We start from the raw sequence: 15,492 nt of genomic DNA on the forward strand, positions 1-15,492 counted from the left end.
GCAGGTAGGCCGCGATAACTTTTGATAGGAATGTCCGGCCACGGTCTGTGAGAAGTTGTCGCGGAGCTCCATGTAATAAAATCACGTCGCGTAGAAGAAAATTGGCGACATCTGTGGCGCAGAATGTAGGAAGCGCTCGGGTGATGGCGTAGCACGTGGCGTAATCCGTGGCCACAGCGATCCACCTTTTCCCAGAGGTAGCACGCGGAAAAGGGCCAAGTAAGTCCAAACGAACCCGAAAGAACGGTTCCGCGGGAATGTCGAGTGGTTGAAGGTACCCAGCAGGGAGCGTCGATGGTGTCTTGCGTCGCTGGCATTTCTCACATGCACCTACGTATCTTCGAACGGAGCGAGCAATTCCTGGTCATAAAAAGCGTCGGCGGATCCGGTCGTAGGTACGTGACACACCTAGGAGACCGGCAGAAGAGAGGTCCTGAAGTTCGTGGACAACAGCCGAGTGAAGGCGTTTAGGGATCACAAGGAGCAATCCAGGGCAGTTGGTGTGAACGTTGGGGTGGTAGAGTACGCCATCTTGAAGTATGAATAAGCGAAGGGAACTGCCGTGATGTTTCGAGGCGGTCAGTGATGATACGCAAGGACGGGTCACAGCGCTGCTCGTGGGCCACATGGAGCAGTGGAAAAACAGAGAGAACACAAGCGTCCGTGTCAGTATCAGACGCAGAGGTCGCGTCTTCGACTGGGTAGCGAGAGCGGCGATCTGCGTCCTGGTGTCGCCCCGACTTGTAAGTAACTGTGTAGGGATATTTTTGTAGTCATAGGGCTCCACGACCCAGCCGGCCAGCAGGATCCTTGAGCGATGAAAGCCAACAGAGCGCACGATGATCTGTGATTACTGAGAAGGGCTTGCCATATAAATAGGGGCGGAACATTGAAACAGCACAGACAAGAACAATACATTCGCGCTCAGTAATGGAGTAGTTGCGCTCTGCAGTTGTCAGGAGACGGCTAGCGTAGGCTATAACGCGGTCGTGTCCGTGTTGGCGTTGCGATAATACGGCGCCGATGCCATAACCATTGGCTTCGGTTCGGACGTCTGAAAGGATCGGACTGATCAAAGTAGGCCAAGACAGGTGGATTGCTGTGAATCGTGATAAGGCGTGAAAATGCGGCAACCTGAGGGGAACCTCATGCAAAAGGCACGTCTTTGTTCAGAAATCCAGTGAGTGGTCAAGCGATTGCTGCGAAATCTTTCACGAACCACCGGAAATAAAAACAGAGCCCCAGAAAACTCTGGATGTCTTTGACAGGCTCAGGTACGGGAAAAGTCGTTACTGCTCGAACCTTCTCTTGGTCGGTTTGTACTCCGGAAGCATCGACAAGATGGCCTAGCACTGTATTTTGTCGGCGTCCGAAGTGGCACTTTGATGAGTTTAATTTGAGCCAAGTCTTCCGGAAGACGTCAAGGTTAGCTGCGATGCACTCAAGGTGCGTGTCAAATGTAGCAGAGAACACAAGGACGTCGCCGAGGTGACAAAGGCAAGTTGCCTCTTTGAAACCTTGAAGCAGAGAGTCGATCATTCGTTCGAACGTGGTTGAGGAATTGCATAAACCGAACGGCATAACCTTCAATTAGTAGAGAACATCTGGAGTGGCGAAAGCGCTCTTTTCTCGGTCTTGCTCATCGACGGAAATCTGCTAACAACCAGATCGAAGATCGATGGACAAAAAGTATTTGGCATCATAAAGACAATCAAGAGGTTCGACGATTCGTGATAAAGGATAAACGTCCTTTTAAGTAATTCGGTTTAGGTGGCTGTAATCAACGCAGAAACGCCACGCGCCATTTTTATTTTTGACGAGCACGACCGTCGACGCCCAAGGACTCGACGAGGTCATAACAGTGCCTCTGGTGAGCATCGTGTTTACTTCCTGCTGAATAACTTGCCTCTCTGTCATGGACACGCGATACGGTCGGCCGTGATTGGGAACAGCATCACCAGTGTTTATCCGATGCTTAACAAGGGACGTCTGACCAAGTGGTCGATTGGCAGTGACAAATATGTCGCGGTAGGAAAGCAAAAGCGATATAGGGCAGCTGCTTCGTCAGGTGCGAATTCCGGAGCGACCATGGGACGTAATGGGCCATCGACGTTCAAGGAATCCTGCAGGTAACCAGGAGGATCTGTAGACGCGTCGGCCTGCGAAATCAGTGACGTGGTCGTCTGTCATTGACCGGAGCGTGGCCACCGCTATGCCTTCTGGTAACACTTGCTTCGTCAAGCCAAAATTGATATCGGAGAGACACATCCGATTAGCGACAAGAGTTTCGACGGAGTGTGGCACAGAGATGTCGCGCGCCAGGTGGACATCACGAAGAGGTGTGACGACCTAGTCGCCATCAGGTACAGTTGCTGTTGAGGCCAATTCAACGAAGGTTAAGACTTTTGCAGGCAAGCGAACAAACGCTGTAGTGCAGAACGTGTTCGGTTGTTAGGGAAGAACGTCTGAAAAAAGAGGAAGCTCGAGGCAGAGCGTACCGGTGGAACAGTCGATGAGGGCAGAATGCGTCGTCAGAAAGTCGAGCTCCAAAATTAGGTTATGAGGGCAACTGGTCAGCACGGTGAATAAGACTTGAACTTGGCGGCAAGCAATTCCTATTCCAGCAGTGCACATACCCCTGACGGCAACAGTGGCGCCATTGGCGACACGTACAGATCTAGTGATGGCAGGCGTTAGATCTTTTTTGAGGTGAAGACATAGGTTAGCGATCATTATGGATACTTCGCCTCCATATAATATAATGCCGTCAACGGAACACTATCTACGTCAAGTTCAATTAGGTTCGTGTTGCTGAGGAGCGTCAACGGAGGATTTGGACAGGACTAACGGGATGCAGTACAACCTCCAAGAGCTGCACGGCCTAGTTTTCCATCCGTTGGTTTGGCGAGGAAAAGCGGCGAGCCTGAGGTGACGCGGAGCGACAGCGCTCAGGCGAGAGCGATCGCACGGCGGAGCGGCTGTAAGTGGCATCGGAAGTAGGCTACAGACGGCGAGGTGAATAACGGCGAGTGTCGGTGTATGGGCGAGAAGCAGGGAATGAGCTCCAGTATGGCGGCAGTGAGGTGGTGCGGCAGTGGCGGGATACATGACCAAAGCGGCGGCAGTGGAAGCAGACCGTTAGTCATCTGGGCTTTGCCATTCTGGAGGATTGCATGGAAATAGACAATCCAATAGAGAATAGGCGGCTTGGTCAAAGGTACCATCAGTGGGTCGTGGATGAAGGTGGGCTTGACTCGCCGCTTCAATCACACGGCAAACGATACGTGTGGCGTTCTGTTGAAATGGTCGTGTCGCTGTAAAAGCGGAGCAAGAGGACGTGGCAGGGGTGTTTGGGAGCCGGGAAAACTGTGGGACGCCACTGGGGCTTTCGGCTACCTCGAAGCGGCGGAATTCTTTCACGATGGCGTCGACGGTAGGAACGTCGTTATAGACGAGCGAATTCAAGGCGTCGTCCGCGATGCCTTTTTAGATATGGCTCACCTTGTCATCTTTGGTCATGTGCTCGTCGACTTTCCTGCAAAACGCGAGCACTTCCTCTATGTAGGAGACCTACGATTCGCTCCACGACTGGACGCGGGCGGCAAGCTCTCTTCGCGCAGCCTGTTGGCGACCTGGCGGGTTGCCAAATAGGTCGTGAAGCGTTCTTTGAAAAGCTCCCAGCTGGAGAAGTCTATCTCATGGTTGCGAAACCAGACACGCGGTGTCTCGTCAAGATAAACGATCACATTGGCAAGCATGCGGTAGGGTCCCAATGGTGGTTTTGGTTAACACGCTCATACATGCTGAGCCGTTCGTCGATGTCAATGTCATTTTGGGCGAAGAATGTTCCAGGATCATGGAGACTAGGAACCGTAACGTACGTTGTGGTTGGTGCCGCAGGTGTAGGTGGCGACGGGGTGGTTACATCGGAAGCCATGGCTGAGATTATGATGGTGCGGTTACTTCGAGGATCCGTTGCGAGGACTGAGCTCCGCCACAAAGTTATGCGAAGGACGAGTCAGTATGACGAGCAACAATTTACAGGTTATATTTACAACATCGGTTGCGGCGCTCACCGGTTAGTTTAACAGGGCGAGCCCAGTTAGTTCTTCCTCCTGTTTTCTCGAGCAATGGCGCCTACGCGCATCCTTCAAACAACCAAATACCACACGCGTGAAGCAGTATCATTCGTTTGCGTCCTCGTCGCGAGGAACAGTTTCGAGACATCACAAGGTGTGAGAGCGGGCTATTTGGTATTTCACGATGGTGCAACCTTGTCCCTATCGCCTTTCTTATGTTCTGTGTCCCCTCTTGCACTGGTTACATCATCAAAACTCACGACCGTTTGGAAGTAGGCTAGTCGGTGTTTTCTCCGAATGGCAGTTAGCGCAAACGACAGACCACAATATACAAGCTCAACAAATGCGCTATCAACTGATGCTTATTCAAAGCCGCAGCGGAGGCAGATAGATGCATGAAGGTACAAAACCAAAACGCTGAGTTCCGCCGGCAGTGTGCCCCAAAGCAGTAGGTAAACGTGGCTAAAATATAAGAAATTTAACCCAAGTAAACCCACTGAAAGGAACGGACAACAAAAGCCTGTAAACACATGAAAACTACCAAAAATACAACCGAAAAACGGACAAGTCACACGTTATGAATAGTACCACCTTGTAGAAACTAACACTCTATGTACTTACAATTTTTCTCTCAAGAAACCTTCGCAGAAGTGTCCACACGTAAGTCATACAATGAAGGCATTGAAGGTGTATAAAGAAGTTTTCTCAACCCTGGAATGTAAAGTTGGTTTAACTTGGCACCACTCGAAATCTACGGAAGACCTTGCGAACACATCACCATATTAGGCGCGTTTACTTCCCTGCGCCAAATATTTATCCGAGCACAGTACTTCTAAACACTCACACAGATGTTCTTGCATGCTTTAGCGATGCCGACACAGGCTGCGGTGGTGGCTCACCAGCCTCTTACTTGTCTTCTTGCATGTTTCCTGTGTGCGTATTTTATTGGCTGTACTTTTTCTTAAAGACAATGCACAAACTAGCCCAACGACGTGCCTTACAGGCATGGCTAACATTCGCTAACGACCATGCAATCATACACCGCCACCCCGCGAAAATCTTCGTGGAACTCAATCGTTAAGCGCTTTGATGTGACACACCAACAAATGATGCGCCGACGCAAGCCCCCGTCCCGTATGAATCGCGCATGCCTCACAAATTTCGTGCGCGCAGTGGCCGCGATATTTCTTCTGTACGCTCCTTTGATCAAAGAATGGTGAACGACCTTACACGTGTCGTAATGAAAAGCCAAATTTCAAAATCATGCCCGACTGCACGCCCCAGCGATGGTTTCGTCGGATAATCAAAGCCATATCTCGAAGGCGATTTCTTTTTCAACTAAATGCGCTGGAAGTATTTGCGGTACTAGGTACGCATCACGGCCGCCACGATTTATAGACCACGTATTGGTGTGCTCGCGCAGTCTGCAATTACAGCGCTACAGATTGAACATTTTCGACGTTTCATTTTTCGTCCTAAATCGAAGTCCTGGAGCTCGGAACCCAAGAAAATGTACACGCAAAGCTCCGAAAGTTCTAAATAATTTAGCAGCACAGTTTATTTACGCCAGGATGTCTTTAAGTTCCACATCGTCATCACGCAAAAGCACGCGCTAGTCAGGCATTACCGCATTTCCAACTCACTCTCGCTCTCGGTCGTCTGCTAGGCTGTCACTTATTGCGCGAGCCGATGCCCGATCTGCCACACACAACGGAGCGAGCAGGAGTGAGTTCCAGATCGTCGCGAGCTACTGCTCCCACGTGACAACCTTCTGCGTGATGACGTGGTGACACACATACCGCTCTTGCGTAATGATACCGAAACTGGTGTGAACATCCCTCGTGTTAAATTATTTAGCCAACTGAGAGGTTTCCTCGTATTTTACTTGTCTTTCGAGGGCCATGATTTTCACCTAAAGTGACCGCACTCCATTTATGACCGACGCTGCGAACGTGCCAATTTAGCAAAATTGACAGCAGGTAGTAATTTGACTATGCATTACAGCACGTGTGACTGCTCGTTGATGAATGATGTCCAAAACACGGCGGCCATTACGTGTTTACGGCTACTGCAATCTCTCCCAGCCCTTGGAGGGCACCCACCCATACCCTTCCAGATCGGCTTCCTTTACTGCGAGAGCGCCGTTTTTGGGATGTGTGATTTAGACCCACGCCTATATCTTGTCAAGAGCGCATAGTAAGGAGATGTTGTGACCAGCACGTGCGTTAAACTTGCGAAGTGTACGCGATTCATAAGAGACGCTGGAGTGGGTCGCCGCACCGTTTGTCAGTGTCTCACAGCAAAGCGGTTAACCACCTCAAGCTGCGAAGGAGAGCTCCACAGCGGTTTTCGTGCGGCAGCGGCGACGTGTGCCGGCATCGTATCGAATGTATCAGCGAGATATCAACCAGATATGATATCGATATCTCGCGATATGGAACATCAGCCACAATATTGGCTTGCAACGCAGCCTGCGTTGGAACGCCGAAGTCGCCGAATGACCAGGGCGTTGCTATATAAGGGCAGGTGGACACCGGTGTCGGTAGAGTCAGCAGCGCTTGTCGAAAGAAGAATCTGATATAGCAAACAGCATACAAGTACTGTGATTCGGACGTTTTGAGAATGATCGGATATACAGAAGTAAATGCACCGGATATAGTGACGGCTTTGCAAAGTCTTGGGTAGATATCGGGCAATGACATACCTGATGAATAGGGTTTTCTATGAGAGCGAGAATTTATTTTACATAGCTTCGTTCTTGTTGTATGAGTTGCTCCAATTCGCTCACTTTGGCAAAAGTTTTCGAAGAGAAATTCAGCATATAGCGAATTACTAGAACGATCACGACGTGGCAATTCTGATGATACTAGTTGTCACAAGGGCAAATGAGCAGAACACAACTCTGAGCTTCGCCTTTGTTCTCCAAACAGCGCAAAGAAACATCATTGCGTAAGACGAAGACGAAAGAACCATGTATCTGCAGCCCAACGTTGTTCACAGCTTACTGGTCTGTTACTGTCACTGGCCGTTGTTTGGCGTTGGGTAATATTGTATTTTTGCTGGAGGTTTCGTGCTATCAGATATTAAATGAAAATGAAGACCAGTAGAAATTCTGTTTTCCTAAATCTGAGAGTCCCTAAAACGTACAATTGCGTTCTTCCCTATTTGTTGCGGCGAAACAGATCTAAACAAAATCGTACGCGAAATTACGCACCTTTGGGCATGAGACATGAGGCGCGCGCCTCATGTGCTGAATCCGATGTCATGGACGAAGGCCTCGTGAAAAGCGGTATCGCGAACGTGTTTAATTACCACAAAGAAATAATTCTGATACAGCGGAACGGTGGCATTGAGAGTATCCACAAACGAGGCTCTATTTTAAACATAGAACACGGATGAAAGCTATAGCAGAAGGCAAAAAGGAGCTTATGTTGGACACTCTGCGCAAATTAGGCTTATTAGGGGCGATACCAGAGCTGGCATATCATATACGCCTTTCCACTTCACTTTCCAGGACATGCAGGCTGCAGCGTGGACTGTGGTAATGGATGGAAGAATTACAAGGCTGCGGTCTTCTGAATGGCTTACCGCGTGCCTTTAGACTGCACTTTTTCTGGTGACGCTAGCCCGCGACTGAAGGGTTTGCAAAGTTCTGCCGCTAAACTTATTTTTCAATATGTGCGGCTGGTCTTTGAAGTGACCGAGTTAACGAATTAACCGCTATGTTCCAACCATAACTAAGACATCGTTCGGGCCACACGGCGCGCAACAAATGTGGCGTAGCTCGGCCGAGGTTCCCGATGCTTTGAAACGTGTCTCTGACATAGGCACACAAACCATGTTGTGAGTCGGCTGCTGATATGGCACGTCGACTGTCCACGGGAATCTGTCTAGTTTAGCCTAATGGGTATTTGTCGACTCTGCGTAGCTAAATATGCTTGAACAGTTCGTTACCTACGCGGAAGCCGTTCTTGTGTCATTTATTCCACTTAGGTTCAGGTTCGGTTCGGGGTCAGACACGTTCTCAGAATGCGGATGAAGTAGGTTATAGTTCCGAGGACCGAATTTCCGGCCCCGGTAAGGTGATGGGTTCGAGTGAGGTTCGGCAACCTGGCCTGAAGAGGAGCGTCGTGACGACGTTATAGTCCGAATACACGAAGCGACATCTGCGGATGCACTTAGCACAAGAATAGCGCTCGTATACCAGAGACGGATAGTCCTTGTTGGAGGCCGTGATGAAGGCCGGGGGCACGGTTTTGCACTTGGACATCTCCTCGAGCCAGTCGCTGACCGAGGAAATGGCGATCACGGTGTCGATCCCGGTGCCCGCATTCGCGGCTTCCTTGATCAAATCCGTGTACTTTCTCCAGGCGGGTGGGTCGCTGTAACCGATCCCACCGATGGCGATTACGGTTCTCTTGCTTGCGTCGCCCTCTTGGAGCCGCTTGAGTTCCTGCAGCGAAACGCCATTTTAGTGCTAAACATTCGGCAGATATCTGCCTGGTTTGGGGGGGGGGGGAACAAATGAAATGAAGAGAAGTAAACTTCCTAGGAAAATATTTTTAATGCAGAAGCATTCACTGGTTAGTGCACCAGCAAAACCTGTCTGTCCCCTGCCGCATGGTATCTGCAGTATAAATGCATAATTTTTCATGTTTAGAGATGTAATCTTTATAATCATGCAATAGTAGGTGATTGGTAGCATTAGGAACAATATTTCGAGGAAGCTTAAGTTTCGCCTTCAAAAGTATGAGGCCATAAATTTCAGAGATCCCCGACTGCTTTTCACGCTTCCCGGCAACCGCCGCTTTGTCCCGGATGCGCGGAGCCAAGCGCGATGGTGGTGTTAAGAGGAACCGAGCGGGTCGCACCGCTGGGAAAAGATGTGTGTGTTTGAGTTTACTCGAAACAGAATTTGAGGAGCTGAATTAGTTCGGTAACGCATCCACGCCACTTGTAGGGCCTCGGTAGTTGAGGTCCGGAATGATTTCTAGACTATCGACGTCCGCCGCCGACATCGGGTTTTTCGCAGCAGGTGTCCTTAACGCTGTCACGCTAAACCCAGTGCCTTTTCACTCTGTGAGGAAGGATAATCCGCGAATGTGTTTGCGGGCCCCTTAATGGCGAACTGCGCCTACTGCGCGGGTCGGCCCCAGTATTTGCGATCGCACCACGTGTGGAGAGTGCGTAAAGCCTGCTTCACCTCCGCCGCGGGTCGACCCGGAATTGCACTACCTGCAGCATCGGTCCACGTATGGTGAGCGCTCAACGCCTGCTTCACCTCCGCCACTGCTGGGCCCATCATTGCACTACCTTCGGGATCGGCCCACGTATGGGGAGTGCTTAAGGCCTGCTTCACCTCCACCACGGGTAGGCCCACCGTTGCACTACCTTCGGGATCGGCCCACGTATGGGAAGTGCTTAACGCCTGCTTCACCTCCGCATAGGGTCGGCCCGGCATTGCACTACCTGCGGGATCAGCCCACGTATGGGGAGTGCTTAACGCCTGCTTCACCTCCGCCACGGGTAGGCCTAGCGTTGCACTACCTTTGAGATCGGCCCACGTATGGGAGTACCTAACGCCTGCTTCATCTCCGCATAGGGTCGGCCCGACATTGCACTACCTGCGGGGTCGGCCCACGTATCGTGAGTACTTAACGCCTAATTCATTTCCACCGTGGGTAGGCCCGGCATTGCACTGCATTCCCGATAGGCACACGTATGGAAAATTACTGGTCTACGTTCGGACGCGATCCACCGGATCCTAACCATAAACAGCTTCCCATAAAAAGGAAAATAACAATAGAAAGAAATGATGTGGCAATAAAAAAAACGTTTGTGACGGTGTTCCAGCTCAGTTGAACTCCAAATTAAATGCACAATTGGTTAACACATGTTCTATTTATAATTGTGTAACAGTAGATGACTTGTAGCAATAAGTGCACATGCATAAGCTAGCTAAATAATTAAGCAACAGCGAAGAAGCTGCCGAGCTAAGGAATGCTTATGCATTCGCAGACAATTCTCAGAATTTCTGTCTGGAGCATTTCGCGAAATCAATTTTGGTAATTTTTGTTTCTTCTCACTAATTCTAGCGCCATTCGCTTGCAGCCTTTTACGTAAAGCACGCGATACCTTGACCAGAGCTAGAGCTCGCGCTACGAGGTCTCCAAGGGTAGCGATTCTGTCGATGACATTGAGAGAGCCGTAGTGCACGATGTTCTTCGCCTGCAGCTCCTTCAGCGAAGCGACCGCATGGTTCCCAATGTCGCGATTCGTTTTCCTGCAACAACAAGAATGCAAGTAATGATGATAGAATCTATCGAGGGATGGCTCAAATTAGTGAACAGCGCTTTGGCACTTGTGTTCGCGCCTAATACACTGGACCAATTTTTGATGTGTTGCAATAACTGTTATGTTTTATGAGCATTCGGATTATCATACACTGTAACGGCGTGTTCTTGCACAAGACTAAAGGAAGGGGCGATGGAAGCAAAGGGAGACGAGGACTTGAATACTTGTCTGGCGGCCTCGCCCCATTCATTTCTTTAGGGCAAAGCGTTGCACAAATATATATATATATATATATATATATATATATATATATATATATATATATATATATATATATATATATATATATATTGTCATCACATATTAAGCCAATGGACGATCAAACTAAGGACAGCTTGTTCGCTTCTTACATGACTCATACTGCTCATTCACACACACACACGTAGATATATATATTGTTAAGAACGGTCCGCTGCCGCGAAAGTTTTGCCAGCCAGTTGCGAAAGCAGGCGTCAACTTTTCCTGGAACGCCACCGCAGATCTCTAGCCACTAAGGCGACTGCGTGTGGAGAACAATACGCGCGTCCTCGACTCTCCGTCGCTGGAGCCAAGATGAGTGCGACGAAGCAGGCTTTGTGCCTGAACCCGCCACCGCCAACCTGGTCTGCTGTGAACGAGGGAGTCCCCGAGGGAACGTAGTTCAAGGCTCCTTCCCACGCGCCATTCGAGACGCAAGACAATGGGTAACCAGCCGCGCTGCGGGGGTCAGCTCGGGGAATAAAAGGCACCATTCCTGACGTAAGCCCTGAGTTCGGCGAAGACCGCCTGACCTCGGTGGAGAACCGTGAACCTGTGCGGAAGTGTGTGTGTGTAATCCCTCGTGCAGAGAGGCGACTCGTTTACGATGACTCGTCAAACATTTCCATTACCTTGGGACCTTGGGAGAGATGGAGGACCGAGTGTTTATAAACCGCTGTTGTGCGGCTGCTCGAGTGTACTTTCTCTCGCAGTCATGCTAGAATGATGAACTGCAACGTCCTGATGTAGATACTGTAAACGAACCCATATTCCTCGTTCTCGATGAGAAGCAGTCCTTCCTTTCAACAACGTCCTCTGCGTGGATAAGTTGGACGAAAGCATGGGCCAGCTACCTTCTAATTCATGCCAGACTCCAATCTTGACAACTGGTTACGAACGGTGGGATTGACCTCCCAATCCTCACAACTGGTTGTCAGCGCAGGGATCCTCACAACTGGCTGACAGCGGTGAGATGGAGTTTGCGACGTGGTGCTGTGTCTGCGGTGAGTGCTTGGTTCTTGCTATGATTCTCTAGGCTTCATATTGTTTTTGTTCTGTTTATATCTGTAGGGAAGCTAGATTGTTGATTGTTAGCTAAGTTGTTTTTTCGCAGGTAGATTTAGCGAGCAGGACCAAGGCAGCAAAGGAGCAATCATGGAGATAAGGACACTGCTGAGAGACGAATTGTTGATTGTTGGTGAGGAACTGGGCCTAGATGTGCGCAAGGAAGTGCTAAAATCGGAATTATTGGAGCTAATTTGCGAACAGGCAAGTGAGGAAGAAATTGAAATGAGATTGGAACTTCTAAAGAAGAGATAGAAAGGGCAAAGAGAAAGAGAAGAACGGGACAGAGAAGAACGGGAGAGATACACAGAGGAACGCGATAAAGACCGCGAGTTAAGAAAAATGCTACGGGAACTACTGGTCTCGAGGAAGTTAAAGGGCTCTGGGACGATCAAGTGAGGCAAAATCATACCGCATGGACAGGCTATTAAAGCCATTTGAGGTTGTGACCGACATTGGCTTGTTCCTAAGCAGTTTTGAAAGGACTTGCGAGAAGATGAACTTCGGTCCGAGTACAGGGCCACAGCGGTTGCTATCTGTGTTGCCATGTGAGGCGGCGGAAGTAATCGCCAGACTCAGTGCACAAGATGCATACGATTATGCGAAAGTTAAGGCTAGTCTCCTGAAGAAATACCGCCTTTCAGCCGAAGCTTTTCGGCAAAAGTTTAGGAGCACAGGCAAGAAAGATAGCGAGGGGTATCCGAAGTTTGCATACGGCTTAGCCAACCTGGTCGATTGGCTGAAAAGCGCGGAAGCGTACGACAGCAGAGACTTGATCATTGAATGCATGTGTCTAGAGCAGTTTTACAAAAGCATCCCCCAAGCTGTGAAACTGTGCGTGCAAGACAGAGGGAATGTAAACACTGTGGAAAGGGCGGTTGAATTAGCCGAAGAGTACGCAACGCGTAGAAAGTTGAACGCCGAGAACGGAAATTGGGACGGTCGTAAAGGACCGCGGAAACCATTTCCATTCGAAAAGGGTTCGTAGAATAGGCGATCGGAGCCCAGAGACGTGGAGGAAAAGCCCGCAGAAAAGAGCGAGGAGAAGCCTAGCGGCCAAACTGTACAAAAAGAGCAGAAAAGAAAATTCGAATCTTTTAGACCGATCCGCTGCTATAAGTGCCACAAACTGGGACATATCGCTGTGAACTGCGGAAAGCCTAGCGTAGTTTTTTCCTACACAGATGAAAAAGACGAGAATATGGAACTATTAAGACCATATCTTCACGACCTGCAAGTTAATGGCGAACCATGCAGGGTGCTAAGAGACAGTGCCGCCACGATGGACATTGTCATTCCGTCTAACGTGACAGTAGATGACCTTACTGGAGAAGTAGCATGGATCAAACAGGTTGTAGAACAACACAGCGTGTGCCTGCCCATGGCCAAAGTCAAAATCAGTGGAACACTCGGGGGGGCTAGTGACCGAGGCTGCAGTTTCCACATTTTTGCCATTGCAGTACCCTTACATTTTTTCGAATAGTTCGAATCGGTTACGGCGTGAAAAAGGGCTTAAATTGGGAGAAGGCGTAGTACAGGCATTGACGCGAGGCCAAGCTCGTAAAATCGCGTCGCTTTCGGCTGAAAATGCACAAACTGCTCCACCGGAAGCAGCAAAAGAGGTAACTTCAATACACGAATCCGAGCTAGGCTCGAAGGATGAAAAAACTGTTCAGGAAAGCGTGCCAGCTGACGAGATCATTGAGAGCGTGCCAGGGCGTCAAAGTTCACCCCTGCAGGAAGAGCCCGCTGATGCACTCGCAAGCGAGACAGGGTCATTACTATTACCGACCTCCAAGAACTTTGATCAGCTCTTACGTGTGGACAGAGAGTCACTGGCAGCAGAGCAAAAGAAATGACAGCTTAGCTAAATTATATCACACAGCTAAAGAAGGCATTGCTAGGCTCAACATGACGATACATGATAGAGGAGCATTGTTGTATCGGCACTACAGAGATCGAAACGCTAGGAATCTAGATCAATTAGTCGTACCTACCAAGTACAGGGAAGACCTTTTGAGTCTCTGTCATGGAAATGGGTGGTCCGGCCACCTAGGCATAAACAAATCAAATAAAATATTGCTTATGGAATACTACTGGCCCCGCTGTTTCAAAGACGTAGAAAACTTTGTAAGATCATGCGACGCCTGCCAGTGCTCGGGTAAACCAGGGGAGACATGGAAAGCTCCATTAGAGGTAGTGCCCTTAATAACAGAACCTTTCAGTCGACTTGTGATAGATACAGTGGGGCCTCTACCAAAAACGAAATCGGGTAACAGGTACTTGTTTACCATGTTGTGTCCGGCTACAAAGTTTCCAGAAGCAATCCCTCTGAAAGAGCTCAGGTCCACCGAAGTAGTAGACGCGCTTTTGACAGTATTTGCACGAGTTGGGTTTCAAGCCAGAATTCCGGCGGATCAAGGGTCAGTATTCACCAGGGCACTGACTTCCACATTCTTGCAAAAATGCGGGGTAAAGTTAATGCACAGTGCCGTCTATCGCCCTCAGTCAAACAGTGTAGACAGGTGACATTCAGTGCTTAAGCGAGTTTTACGTGCGCTCTGTTACGAGCACATGGAGGACTGGGAGAACTGTGTGCCGGCAACATTGTTTTCTTTGCGAACGGTTCCACATGAGGCTACAGGGTTCTCGCCAGCAGAACTAGTGTATGGAAGGACACTCCATTCTCCACTGAGAATGTTAAGAGAGATGTGAAAGGAAAGAGGGGAGAGCCCAACAGTGGCTGAATACGTGCTAAATCTGCTGGAACGGCTAAGCGCAACCCAAGAACTAGTCGAAAAGAACATGGAGTAGCTCAAAAGAACGCTAAGTTCTGTTACGACAAGAATGCGCGGCTTCGTACGTTTAACGCCGGAGAACAGGTAATGATCCTGAAACCTTCAAGAAAGAACAAGCTTGAAGTTCCCTCGGACGGGCCCGTTAAAGTGTTGCAGAAACTTTCAGATAATAACTGCTCTGAAAATGCCCGGTCGCCGGAAGGAGGTGAGGATATATCACTGCAATTTGATGAAGCTGTATATAGAGCGGAGCGGAGTCGTTAACTATACCATCAAAGAGCAGGATGGCACTAGTACCAAGTGTAAGGAGTATAGGGCGACCTCCAACTCTCAAATCGGCCTAGAAGAAATAGTAAAACATTCGGTAAGCTCTCACGCTCTAAGACCCGAGCAGCTAGAGGAGCTAAAGTGGTGTTAGGGGAAGATCTCGACAGATACAGCGATCGGCCAGGTAAAACCGAACTAATAACGCATGAAATAGAGCTGACATCAACCGAACCCGTAAGATCAAAGCCTTACAGAGTGTCTCCAATACAGGGAGAGATTACGGAGGCAGAGATACAGCGCATGCTAGAGTTGAGAGTTATGCAGCCCGCTTAGAGTGACTACACGTCACCGCTAATACTGGTAGAAACTCCTAACAAGGACCCCCGCCCGTGTGTTGACTACAGGAAGTTAAATGCCATCACTAGGTATCAGCTGTACTCTATACCCAACATTGAGGAACGAATTGAAAGAGTTAGTGCTGCTAAATACATTTCAACTGTAGGTCTCGTGCGGGGGTACGGGCAAGTTCCTCTTTCAGAAAATGCCAGCCGATATGCCGCATTTATCTCACCTGTAGGCACTTTTCGCCCTCTCGTACTCGGCTTCGGGCTGAAGAACGCGCCATTTACCTATTCTAAGTTAATGAATATTGTCCTAAAAGACTTGCAGGATTTCGCCTTGCCATATCTTGA

The 15,492-nt window shown here is 49.3% G+C and overlaps 1 protein-coding gene across 2 annotated transcripts in view; it reads right to left on the reverse strand.

The window, feature by feature from the left end:
• Positions 1–15,492, reverse strand: part of LOC135904732 (uncharacterized) — an 80,643-nt gene that overhangs the window by 23,601 nt on the left and 41,550 nt on the right. For both annotated transcript variants that reach the window (XM_065435669.2, XM_065435670.2), the window contains exons 8-9: positions 10,215–10,362; positions 8,284–8,532 (exon numbers count right to left, since the gene is read on the reverse strand). In XM_065435669.2, coding sequence (XP_065291741.2) covers positions 8,284–8,532; positions 10,215–10,362 — 397 coding nt within the window. The remainder of the gene's footprint in view (positions 1–8,283; positions 8,533–10,214; positions 10,363–15,492) is intronic.

The sequence above is a fragment of the Dermacentor albipictus genome, chromosome 7, assembly GCF_038994185.2.
Source record: "Dermacentor albipictus isolate Rhodes 1998 colony chromosome 7, USDA_Dalb.pri_finalv2, whole genome shotgun sequence".
Taxonomy (NCBI): Eukaryota; Metazoa; Arthropoda; class Arachnida; order Ixodida; family Ixodidae; genus Dermacentor; species Dermacentor albipictus.